The sequence below is a fragment of the Rhinolophus sinicus genome, linkage group LG10 (genome assembly GCF_036562045.2).
Source record: "Rhinolophus sinicus isolate RSC01 linkage group LG10, ASM3656204v1, whole genome shotgun sequence".
NCBI lineage: Eukaryota > Metazoa > Chordata > Mammalia > Chiroptera > Rhinolophidae > Rhinolophus > Rhinolophus sinicus.
In genome coordinates this window covers 69,588,520-69,601,477 of record NC_133759.1, presented here as the reverse complement: position 1 = coordinate 69,601,477, position 12,958 = coordinate 69,588,520, and the positions used below count along the sequence as shown (strand labels likewise).

The 12,958-nt window shown below is 42.9% G+C and overlaps 1 protein-coding gene across 1 annotated transcript in view; it reads left to right on the top strand.

Moving 5' to 3' along the window:
• The first annotated feature begins 2,490 nt into the window (after positions 1–2,490).
• Positions 2,491–12,958, top strand: part of MRNIP (MRN complex interacting protein) — a 16,332-nt gene continuing 5,864 nt past the window's right edge. The window contains 3 exon segments of the mRNA XM_019716952.2: positions 2,491–3,168; positions 5,307–5,366; positions 10,552–10,640. Of these exon segments, the coding sequence (XP_019572511.2) occupies positions 2,983–3,168; positions 5,307–5,366; positions 10,552–10,640 (335 nt within the window). The 5' untranslated portion in view covers positions 2,491–2,982.

Below are 12,958 nucleotides of genomic sequence, written 5' to 3'. Positions count from 1 at the left end.
TGCAGTAAATGTCACAAAAAAACAACTTTTCTTTCTTAACAAAAAAAGTCATTATTTCTATTCTAGTATTTACACAAACTGACCACATGCTTTGTCATAATTTCAAAGGACTCAAACTAGAAAGACTATGTTCTTGGCCATAATTAAAATATATGTAAGAATCCCACACAGCAGTTTAGTCTTAAATTGACTATAATCAGAAAGATTTAAATAAATTATATATTTATTTTATATACCATGTAGTAGTATAAATTTGAGAATATACCAAAGAAATTAAACACAAGAATCTAAGAGAGGAATCTAGCCTTTTCATATTGTAGGGAAGGGGAAATTCCCCCCCTTTTCCTTCTTCGTTCTGCTTGTCTAGATCAAATTAACATGAGACAGATTAGCAGGAGAAAATAACCAAATCTACGATATACATACAGGGGTGCCATAAGAATATGGGGCCACAGGACAAATCAGGCATTTGAGCTGTATAGGTCAGCTTGAGCTAAGGAGACAGGAGGGGTGGGTAGAGGTTTGGGGCTTCAAGGGGTAGAAAGGCAATTCATACGGAGATGGAAAGCAAATGTTTGGCAAATAAATGTTTGCTGGGCCATCTTTAACAATGAGACACAGAGAAGACTTGGATCAAATGGGCCTTGCTGGGTTCCTCCCTACCACACACTAGGTCATAGTAAACTAGTATCTATGATGACATTCCCTTCCCAGAGCAGGTCCTCTACCTAAATTCTTTTACATAGTTTGGGGGAAGGCATAGATTTTCCCTGAATCTTTCATTTCTTAAAAATAACCAGCTTAAAATAATATCCCAAAGAGGCATATTTTGGGGTGGCACACTCTGCTCCCCTTCAATATGACAAAACAATGTACAAAAATGTACAGTAATACATTATCATTCAACCTAGAATGATATAGAATGATACTCAAAATGCTTAACAACCAGAACAGTGTTTCAAATGTTCACGGCCAAAAGTTTTTCTAAAAGAAAGGGTTTATTGAGCCAAATGCTGGCCAGCAAAGGACCAGGTCCTGGGGCGTGCAGTCTAAACCCCCAGCAGCATGGTCAGATGAAGAAGGCAGCATGTCCAGCTTGCTGTAATTTAATTTAGGACATCTCAGAATTTTTTTCTTATCAACAGTAATTTTAAATAATATATGGATAATACAAATAAAAATTTAAATATTTATTCTGTAAGTAAACATAATTGTATATTTTAAAACTGCTTACAAGTTGGTATGTTGTAGTAAACCATCAAGTCATTCTTAAAATTCTCAAGAAAAAAATACATGTATATGTATTTTAAAAGGATTACATGATTATTGCAGAAAGGAAAAAAGAAAAGTAGAAAAACAATTTTTCCTAGTCCTTATGACTACTACTAGTTTGGTGTTTAAATACATTTTTCTATATCTTTTTCAAAGTTGAACTCATACCGTATCCAAAATTTTTATTCTTCTCTATTCATTAAGCATAAAACATGCTTTGCAGATGTCTTCTGCTCTCAGCCACAATAACACAAACGTGTAAATAAACAAAGACCACCCAAATGAGAATGGGGACTATTCCAGAGCTTGCTATAAAAAAGGAGTCAGCCACCATCATTTGCATTTGGCAGAGACTCAGAGGCACACAAGGTTTGGGAAAGTTTTAGAATGGAGACAAGGCAAGGCTTCAGGTGTGCTCTGTGTGGGGAAACGGGCTGGTTGACTAGAAGCCTTAGGTCATGGGGAGAGTAACTGACTTTCTCAGGTTTGTCTTGAGATAGGGAGGTGCAGAAAATAGGGAAACTGGCAGTCATTGACCAAGTCCTAACTACTGTAAATGTGGTTTGGCCTCAGGGGCTGGTTGCTGCAGTTTGTTATATGTGGTCTGGTCACTGTCCGTTTGTATAGTCAATCTCTCAAACATTATTTTTTAAACAAATTTTTTCCTAATATATGCTATCGTGCAAAATTTTGAAAATATAAAAAACTTATTAAAATATACAATCATCTATAACCCTAATCCCCCACATCCACACACACCTGGAAATAATGCCTATTTTTACATAATTGGAATTATGTATATAATGATCCATGCTGAGTTACCCTAAGCAACCATTGTTTAGAACGTTTATTTCCATTTTTTCCTGTTATACTTCAGTGAACACTACTGCATAAATGATACATCTGGGCGATTCAGAACCTTTTCTTAGGATAGAGACAATCACCACATTGCTTTCCATAATGGATTTCCCTTTTACCGCTCTACCAGCATCCTCTTAAGAAAGGTTCCTCTCATCACATCCTTGTACTACCGGACGTTGATTGTCTTTTAACAGATGGTTTGAGTTGTCAGGCACGTGTGAATATCTGCGGGCTGTTAGGGACCACTGCGCTTGGGGCAGGAGTGTGATGTTGCCCCAGCGTGGGCGGGCCTTGCTCCTCCACCTTCCAGAGTTGGGTCTGAGCACGGGGGCGTTCTCCAGGGCTTCAGGAGGGAATGGTTTTCGTTTTCAGCTGCTCCGTCGCCGTGCCAGTTTTCCCGGGGTTCTCGGTTGTCCGGCCCACGGGGGTCCGGCTCGAGGGCAAACTGACCACCTCCGCATAGATGTCCTGCAAATTCCAACCACAGGCCCAGGAGGTGGATCGGAGGGGAGGCATCCTCCAGCACCCTTTCCGCGTCTTGAAGAAGCTGGGAAACCGGTGCAGGCAAAGGCTAGATTCGCAGCAGCGGCTGGAGGCCCTGCCCTTGCGACTTCAGTCCACGCGAAAGCGCAGGCTCAGGGCGAAAGGATACTAGCCCGGGAACAATAGTGCGTCCGGGACAAGGCTGACGAAAATCCCAAACATCGCCCTAATGGGCAGCGAGCGAGAGCGCAGTCCTGAGGTCGCAAGGGACCCAACCAACCGCTGAGACGCGCGGGAGGCTAGAGAGGTCCCGGCACATACCGGGGGCGGAGCCCGGACCGGCCGGAGCGCAGGGCGCACGCGCCCATGGGGCGGGGCGGCGAGCTAGAGGGGCCCGGGCGCCTGCAAGGGGCGGAGCCGGAGAGGACAGGCGAGCAGGGCGCACGCACCTGCGCACGCGCTGGGGAAGCGGTGAGGACGGCTGCAATGGCGCAGTCTCCGCAGGTTCGCGTCCTGAGGTGCTGCTGCTGCCGTCTCTTCCAGACGCACCAGGTGGGGCGGGCGCCGGCCTCCTCCTCCTCCTGGCTCCGGGACCAGGCCTCCTGCCCAGGCCCTGCCCCCAGGCGTGGGCGCCGTCTCGTGCAGTTGTGGGGTGTACCTGGGGTCCGGACAAATGACGACAGTCCTGAAGGCTGGGTTTCATTAACGTCGCTTGTCCATAACGCCGCTCTGCGCTTGTTTCGATTTTTGCCTGGTTGTTGTCAGATTCGTAGAAACCAGGGATAATGCTTTTTTCGGAGGCGGCCTCGTGAGGGTGAGGATAGCCTCTTTTATGCAGCGTCTAGTCCCCAAAAGTGGCTCTTTATTTAAATAGAGCCAAGGAGATCACACGCTTGGGCGCCCCCTGCTGTCAATCTTTGGCACTGCCCCCGCCCTTTTCCGCGTTGGGAGGGACTGGACGCCTACTCTCCCAAGCACAAACAAACCCATGCTTCCAGTATTTTACACAGGATAATCGAAATTTCTAAAACATATTGCTTCCCTAACTTTCAGAATGAAAGAGGCCGTCACTTAACCTATTCTTAACTGGATTGTGTTCTATCTCCTCTTTGATACCACCTAAAACTGCTGTCAGTATATCTATCTGCTTTTGATAGTCCCCTCCTCTTCCTGGTTATCTGCTGTGCTCTGAAAAAGGATAGCATCAAACTTATTTAAAATGTATGTTTGAAAGTCAGTAAGATGCTGAGTATGCACCTGTAAGCTTGCTGAGAGTTTGCAAGGGCTATTTTAGGGGCTTAGAAACTTTTTACTTATTTCATTTTTTGGACTGTTCCAGGAGTTGAGAATAAATGAGAATCATTTCCATTTTTAAATTGTTATACACGTATACTTTTTAGCGCGTGATCATTTTCAACTCTGAAAAGTGATTTGAAACCAAAGGGGGAAAAGAGGGTTAAAGTGTAATTGCAAGTCTGCTGTGTACCAGGCAATTTCACACATCTCATTTAATTTCAGCAGCCTCTGAATTAGGTATCATTCTCATTTTAGAGAGATGAGAATACTGAAATCCAGAGAAATCAAGTGGTCTCTCCATGTAAGAAATGGCAGAGCGCTGGCTACCAATTGCAAAGATCCCTGTCATACTGTTACCTCTCTCCATCCCTGCCAGAGCTAGCCACTCATCATCACTTACTGTGTGTCCTTCCAGACCTTTTACTATTATTTTTAATGCGTTTCTTACTGGCATATGTACCCATAGAAAATACACAGTATTTTTATGATGCTTGAAGGTAGATGCTAAGAAGTGGAATTGCCAAATCATAGGATATATCCACTTAAATTTGTAGTAGATGCTATTTGTCCTCAGAATTTTGGGGGACACTTCCCCAAAACCCTGTGGTTTCTGTATTAGGATCATAGTCATATTAACTTTTATGAACCAACCTAGACATTTTTGTGATGTTAAACATGCTGTTTCATTGTATTTCTTCAAGCAGTTTTGGTGCCCATTGATAACATTTTCTTTGTTGCTGTTATAAATGGACTTTTCTGACTAGATGTTTGCTTATCTAAAAGCTGTATTAATTTTTGAAGATATATTAATTTTTTACCCAGCCACTATACTAGCTTTTGTCTTACTAGTTTGGGTAGCTTTTCACTTGATTATCTGGGGTTTTCAGGTTTAGGAAAAAAATCACTGTATCGTCTATAATGATAGTTTTCTTTTTTCTCCTTTCAATTGCATACATTTTATTACCTTCTCTTTTACAAGTCCACTGGTTGAACATCCAGGAAAAATGTTAAATAATAGTGAGGATCCTTGGCTTGTTCCTGACTTTTGTGGGAATACTGGTAGTGATTCTCCAGCTTTAGAGCTTGGTATAAGGTATTTTATCATGTTAAGAGAGAACCTATCTAGTCAGGTTTATCAGGAATCAAAATTAAATGTTATGGAATTGTTTTTGAGAACCACACCTGGTAGACATATAACTTGATTTTGTTTCATATGGCTAGCTGGTTTTCCTAACACCACTCATTAAATAGTCATTCTTATACTAAATTTTCATACATATGTCTTGGTTTATTTCTGGACTCTTGATTTTTTTTCCCATTAATCTTTTTAAATTACACTGTCCAGTTCCACCTGTTTTGAATAATTAAGCTATATTTCTGAAATTTTATTGTAGGTGAAAAAGAGTCTCAAATGGATATGCAAAGCTTGTGGAGAGAAACAGTCATTTTTGCGGGTAAGTCCTGAGAAACAGGGCATCTAATACTCATGCCAGAAAGCAGGTGGGTCCCAGCCCTGTGGAAGCATGTTTCTCACTGAGTCCTGGCATTTCGCTGTTGGGATCAAGTTCACCCCTGCTCCTGAGGTTCCCGCTCTTTCAGGAAGTGAAATGGACAGAGCAGTGCCTGGAAAGGTACCTTCGTTCGTCTACTCATTCGGCAGGTATTTGTTGAGTACCTGCTAGTGTCAACCACAGGAGAGACCATGGAAGGTTAGACTATTGTCGTTCTCACCCTCAGATCTGCACATGTGAAAAGGGGAAAGAAACTAGCGTGTATGCGCACGTAATTTAAAACTAGGCTGGACCCAATGGAAGGAAAATGCAGGGTCCTGCAGGAAGATGACAGAATCAGACCCGGCTGGGTGGGCAGACATCTGCGGGTGGGTGCAGGGATGTGGGAGAGGATGGGCTCGGGAAGTAGAGGCAGTGAAAAGGCATGAGGCTAGCTAGGGTGAGAACTGGAGGGAGAGCGCTGCAAATGCTCTTAGCCCGCTGTGTTCCACGAAGCATCACCGTTCTTTTCATGTCCATACCTTTTCACCCATCCAGTCTCTTTAACACCACAGCCTATCCTGTGTCCCTTCCTCATTGAGCCCCTCCATCACCTACTTCAGGCCCTGATGCCACTGTCCCGGCCTCATCTCATCACTTTCCTCCTTCAGCCATAGGGGCTTTTCTTCCTGACCTTGAAATAGTCCAGACCTGCATCCTTCTTTGGCCTTTCTGTTTATTGTTGGGGCTCTTCTCATTATCCTGATCAGAAATTCTGTGGAAGTGTGTTTACACACGTATTGTCCATCTCAGACTGTAAGTTCCATGAGAGCAGAGGCTTTGCCTATTTTATTGACTGATGTACCCCAGCACCTAGCACAGTGCCTGGCACGTGGTAAGTGCTCAGTAAAGATTTGTTGAGTGACTAAATGACCAGTCCCACATTAGTGGGCATTTCGGTTGATTTTAGTTTTCATTGTTTTGGACATCTCTGCAACGTAGCTTCTTACAAATACCTCTTTCTTCACATGACCAATTATTTCCTTAGGACAAAGACCTAGAAATTAAATTGCTGTTTCAGAAGATAACTTTTAACCAAAGTTTTTTTTAGTTGCAAATAATAGAGAGAGAGAGAAAAAAACACTTCAGGATGCCTTCAGCAAAATAAAAACATGTACTGGCAAGATGATGGGAAATCCAAGGAAGGGGCTTCATCCCTGACCCCTTGAAGAACTGCTCCCAGGAACTGAAAAGCTGCCAACAACGCAGGCATCATCTTTTCCTCCCCTCCCTGGTTTCTCCCTGCATCTTCCTCCCCTTCCTCTCCTTTCCTAGACAGTTCGCAGTGCACACTGTACTCAGACCACAGAATCTCATGCCAAGTCCCCATTTTCAACTCCTAGGAGAAGTGATCTGATTGGCTCTGTTGAATCAGATGTCCACCTCTAGGCCAATCAGCTAGGGTTCGGTGGGAGTAGAGGTTATCAAGTCATCAGATAGCAAGGGTAGCTGCTGAGGCCCACCCTGAGATTGGGTCTCAAAGACAAGCTGGCTCATGAGCTAGGCAAACACCCCGCATAGTGACTCTGTTTGTTTTAGGTGTTAAGTTTTCCCTGAGGAAGCTTTTCCATCCTCTGACCACCACCATGTATGTGCAGTGGTCTATGACTTAGGGCTGACTAGGCCGCAGTAACAAATAGACACCAAATGTGTACTGGTTTAACAGAGGAGAAGTTGTTTCTCTTGTTCTTGTAACAGTCCTGGGAGGGATTGAGGTCAGCAGGGCAGCTGTCCTTGGCCTGGTCTTTTGGGGACCTAGGCTCCTGTTGTCTTGAGGTTCTGTTACTCCCTGAGGCTTGCCTCCTGCTGCCTCCAGCCACTGAAAGGGCAAGAGCGTGGAGGAGCTACCAGGCGGCTTTTAGGGGCCAAGCCTGGGAGTGGCTCACATTCCACTGGAAAGAACCTAGTGTCATGGCCACGCCGCACTACAAGGAAGACTGGAAAATGTAGCCTGGTTTGTGCCCAGATAAGGGAGAATGCGTTTTAGTAGTCAGGCAGCGATCTCTGCTATGCAGGACAGCCAAGCCCTACTGTTACGCCAGGTGCAGGTTACCAGTCTTTCAACTTTGCCATCCCCTCCGGTTACTCCTGTCATTCTCACTGGAACTTGCTTCAAATGGGATTTCACTCCCAACCAGTCCACTCAAATTGTTCGTGTCAGTCAGCCATGATCTCCATGTTGCTCAAACAATAGTTAGTACTCAGTCCTCAACTGACTTGACTCATTGGTGACACCTGTCACAGTCTGTCACTTCCTTCTCCTTGACATATTATCTTCACTTAGGTTCTAGTCATCCTGTGCCTGCTTTTCCTCCTGTCTTCCTGGCTGTGTTTCTTTCAATCCTCTGCTAGTTATTTCCCACCTCCCCAAATTGTAAACATCAGAGTGCTGTTGAACTCAGTGTTTTCATCTCTTCTCTAGCTGCACTCATTCCCTTACTGGTCTGAGTTGAGATCACCTGACGACTCTCGAATGTCTGTCTCAGACCCAGGTCTGCCCCGGGACTTGTGAAAGCTACCACGTCCTCAGCTATCTAACAGGCATCCCAAAACGGAAGCTCTCCCCTCAGCTCTTCCCGCAGTCATCCCCGTCTCTCAGATACCACGTCCCCCTTCCTCATGGTTTGGGCTAAAAGCCTTGCAGTCATTGCTGACTCCTCTTATTCTTTTAAGTTCTTCATCCAGCACATCCGTAAGTTTTGTCAGCTCTACCTTCAGAATATAGTCAGACTGACCATTTTTTACTAAAATGACTTTTTTTTTTAATTCTCCCCTTTAATTAACCAAAGTAAAGCCATGATATTTCATTTGGTAACCATTTCATTTGGCTCAGAATTATAAAAATTACTCCATTTGGCTCAGCCCACACGGCCCAGGGCAAAACTTCTAAACAGTTCTAATCCCATCATGCTCCATTCTTATGAACTTCATATTTTCAAAACATCTTCAGTGTCCTAAATGTGACATGCTCAGTGTGAAATGTGTCAGAGCTGGATGCAAAATGTATGTCCTGGACAAGCCTCAAGTGCGCAGGTCCTTCACCGTGTACATCCTAACTGGCCAGTGTTCTGGGGTGTATGCTCCCTCCAGAACATCCAGCTCAAAGTGTGTATTTCCCATCTCAGCATCACATGTCACTGACCACCGGGCAACCTCAGTGTTTGCAGCAGCCTCCTGACTGGCCCACCTGTCAGCCATATAGTCTGTTCTCAGCACCGTAGCCAAAGGGACCTACTAAAACAGGCTGGGTCATGTCACTCCTCAACTCAGAGCCTTCCAGGTTAGAGCAAAACCCATGTCCTACAGACAGGTTTGGGTGGGAAGGGCAGTGCAAAACAAAACAATGCCGTTAAAGGTACTAAAATTAAGTTTTTCCTTTCTTTCATGGCCTCTTTCTTAACTTTTCATGATGTCTTTTATTTACTATTTAATGTCTTCCTAAGTAAAGAAAACATTTTAAATTATTGGCATGAACTTTACTGTTTACATTGTACAACAGCGGTTTTAAATGCAAAGAGCATTTAGAATATATATGGAGTAATAGAAGAGCATTTAACATAGACACAGAATCATGAAAATTGCATAGTGTGTACTTTGCTGCTCATACATGCCCACGTATTTCTTACCAGAACAGTGGAAATGTTGCACAGAATTAACTCAGCTGTTTTTACTTCACTTCTTTATATGTACACATTCTACCCACATTCTCCACCCTCAGCTCACTGCTGAGTAAGGAAGGACTGAGAGGAAAAGGGAACGTGGTTGCCCCATCTTTCCCTTCCTGCTGTGTCATTTCCACATGAGTGATTGGCTACTCATGGGAAATGACAGGAATAAGAGAAGTTATGAGAGTTCCTCAGAGGTTTGTGTTTTTTAAAAGGCCGTTGCCTTCTTTCTGCATCTGAAGATAGTTCCGGGTCCAGTGGGAAGCCTGGCCCCTCAGGCGCCCACACACACTCAGGCACAGACGCATACTGCGCGTGGAGTCTTACCAAACTACCGCGCGCTGCGTCCACTGGAATGCCGTGTCCCTGGAACATCGAGCGTTGCTGCGTGCAGATGCAGTGGCAAAGGACAGTGGGCACCTGGTGTGTATCTCCTCTGCTCACAGGTATGCTCCAGTGTCCCATCAGACTTCACTGATAAAACCCAAGTTCAAAATTAAGATGCTTAAGAATTTCAAGATGGCAACAGCAGGGCAGGTCTCCTGCTCTTGAAGCTGACTCAGACGTCGTCTCCTGCCATCTTTCCCTAGAGCTCTCAGCTCCAGCCGTGGTCTCCTCATTGTTCCTCCAAAATGCCAGGCTTGTGGTCTCTGAACTCACTCACATTTCATGCTTCTGCTGAACGTTCTTCACTCAGGTGTCTACATGACTTGCTTACTCACAGCTTCCTATTTTGTGCTCAGATGGCACCTTCTCAGTGATCCATTCCTTGACCACCTGAAATATCCTATATAAAATTGTCTGCTCTATCCCCATGTTACTCCACCCCTTTTCATGGCCTTATTTTCCTTATAGCGCTTCTCACCATCTGATGACCATATAGTTGACATATATTTATTGTCTGTCTCCTTTCACTAGAATGTGAGCCCATGATGACAGTGATTTTTGTCCCCGCCTATATTGTATTGTCCTTATCTAGTCCAGGGCTGACACATAATAGCTGCTCAATCAATAAATATTTATTGAACAAATGAGTGCTAAAGGAAGAAAAGTATTTCATTTTAATTGGTGTTCCTTTGATTATCAGTGAGGGATATATATTTCATATGTTTATTGACTGGGGTTCTCTTCTGAATTTCTTACGTTCATTAACCATTTTGGGGGGGGTTGGGTTGAGATCAGCTTTGATGTGTAGAGTTTAGGGTGCTAGTGGGCAGCCAAAGAGACCTGAAACTATTAGTTCTTGAGACTGTCAGTTTGGAAATCACTCAGGAAAAAGCAGTCAGTCCTTGTTTTCTACATGGTGCGTCTGTGGGCCTTGCAGAGAACAGCTCTCCCCTCCCTGAAGTGCGTCTCTAGTGGTTGTTTCTCAGCATCCTGTCAACACTTTTTAAACTTAATATTTTGGTTTATTTGTTTCTCAGGCTTATGGTGAGGGCTCTGGTGCCGACTGCAGACGCCATGTCCAAAAATTAAATCTGCTGCAGGGACAGGTTTCTGAGATGTCACTCAGGTATAGTTGTCTGGAGAGGGGCATGGTTATCTTGAGTGGGTAGTGGAGTGGGTAGTGGAGAGATCCCTTAGATTTCCAAGTCTTCCAATGTGTCAGTTAGATACCCTGAACAATCTTCCCACTGGAAATAATTAAAAATCCCAGCTTTTGATATTTTGAATGCACTGATGAAATGCCAAGGAAGTAAATAACTAATTAGAGGTCAAAAATTAATCGAAAGCCAAAATCCAGAGAGTAAGCACCTGGGCTGCAGGGGCGATTAAAGCCTGGTGTCCTGGAGCTTCCATTTAGAAGACTGGGAGAGGTGCAGGAGACAAAGGCAAAGCCTAAGGCTCGCTTGCCATGGGAAGGTCAGTAGGAGGCTGCCACTTAAAGCTGAGTCGCCAAAGGACTACATGCTCAGTGTACAAGTGAACTAGAAATGCTCCCCCTCTGCCAGCCTGTATTGACCTTGGCACTGGCCGAAGAAGGGAAATACCACTCCAGGATTTTGTAAGCACGAGAAAGCTGCCCCATATCTTTTCAGCCTTTACACACACGGTGTGAAAAGCCTCAAACTGAGAATTTATTTTCAAACTGTCCCAGGAAGCGGAGGTAATGCATCTGCTCTCTGGAGCAATACATCTTCATCCCACACATAAAGAATTCCCACACATAAAGTTCCAAGGAGCATATACTCAGAGTTAACAATCATTAAACAGTCAAGGAAGCATGTCCCCATGAGCAAAAAAAGAAACAGCAGAATGACAGAAAAATCAGTCCACAAAGACTTCAGAACACATAATATTGTGTGTTTACTATATTTCATGAAATAAAAGACAGGGTTGGTAATAGGAGCCTTTAAAAGCCTTTAAAAAATAACCAAGTAGTTTTGAAAAAGCAACCAAAAAGTGTTTGTAGAAATGAAAAGTATAGTCATTGAAATTAAGATTGTGGGAGACAAGTTAAACAGACTAAGTGCAGCTGAAGAGAGAATTGGTGAAATGGAAGATAAACCTGAAGAAATTATTCACACTATCATACAGAAAGATCAAAAGGTGGAAAATATGAGTTGAGAGACATGGAGGATACAGAGAGGAGTTTTAGCAAGAGAGAATAAAGAGAATGGGCCAAAGGCAATATTTGCAGAAAAAAGAACAGAGCATTTTTCAGAACCAAAGGCTTACATTCTTAGATTCATGAAACAGTAAATCCCAAACTAGACCAAGACATCTTGTATGTAGAAAATCCTAGTGAACCTACACAAAAGATACTAGAGCTAGTAAGTTAATTTACCAAGATCACAGGATATAAGGTCAACATACAAAATTAAATTTTATTTTTATATAAATTCAGTGAAACATGGGGCAGTGATATTAAACATCAAATATCATTTATAATAACATCAGAAAATGAAATGCTTAGTGATAAATATAACCAAAAGTGTAAGAGCTGTTCAGGAAAATGTATAAAACGTGCTAAGAGAAATTAAAGATCTGAATTAATGAAGAGATATAATAAGTTCATAAATTGGAAAACTCAGTATCATTAAGATGACAGTTCATCTTAAATTGATCTTAGAGTCAACCTAATCCCAGTCAAAATTCCAGCAGCGTTTTTTTTTAATAGAAATTGACAAACGTCCTAAAATTTATGTAGAAATGCAAAGGACCTAGAATTGCTGAAACAATTTTGATAAGAACAACGTTGTAGGACTGCTACAACCTGATTTCAAGATTTACTATAATGCTACAGTAATCAAGACAGTATGATATTGGTGAAAAGGCTAAACATACAGACACATCAGAAGGTGAAAGAACAAACACATTGTGGTATATTCATGCAATGGAATACTACTCAGCAACAAAAACAACATGAGCAAATCTCAAAAACACTGATAAGTGAAAGCCAGACAGGACCACATACTGTAGGGGTCAGCCATTTATTGGAGAGGGGGGAAATTGCCTGCAAAGACACAGAAGGGAACTTTTGGGGGTAGGTAATGAAAATTTTCTCTGTCTTGTCAATTATGTCTCAATAAAAAATTTTCTCTAATACATCTTAATAGGGGTGATAGTTTCCAAGGTATAATTTATCAAAACTTAGTAATTGTACACATAACTGGGTGCGTTTCAATGTATATGAATTATACCTCAATTAGGTAATTTTAAGAGTTAAAAAACATCTGCCCTTAATCACAACAGTATAATGAAATTGCAGAACACAGAAGACAAAGGGAAGAGCTGAAAAGTGGCTGGAAAGAAGCAAGGTCACCCTCAAAGGAACAGTAGACACCCACATTCTCAGTGGTAACATTAGAAGCAAGAAGACACACTAGA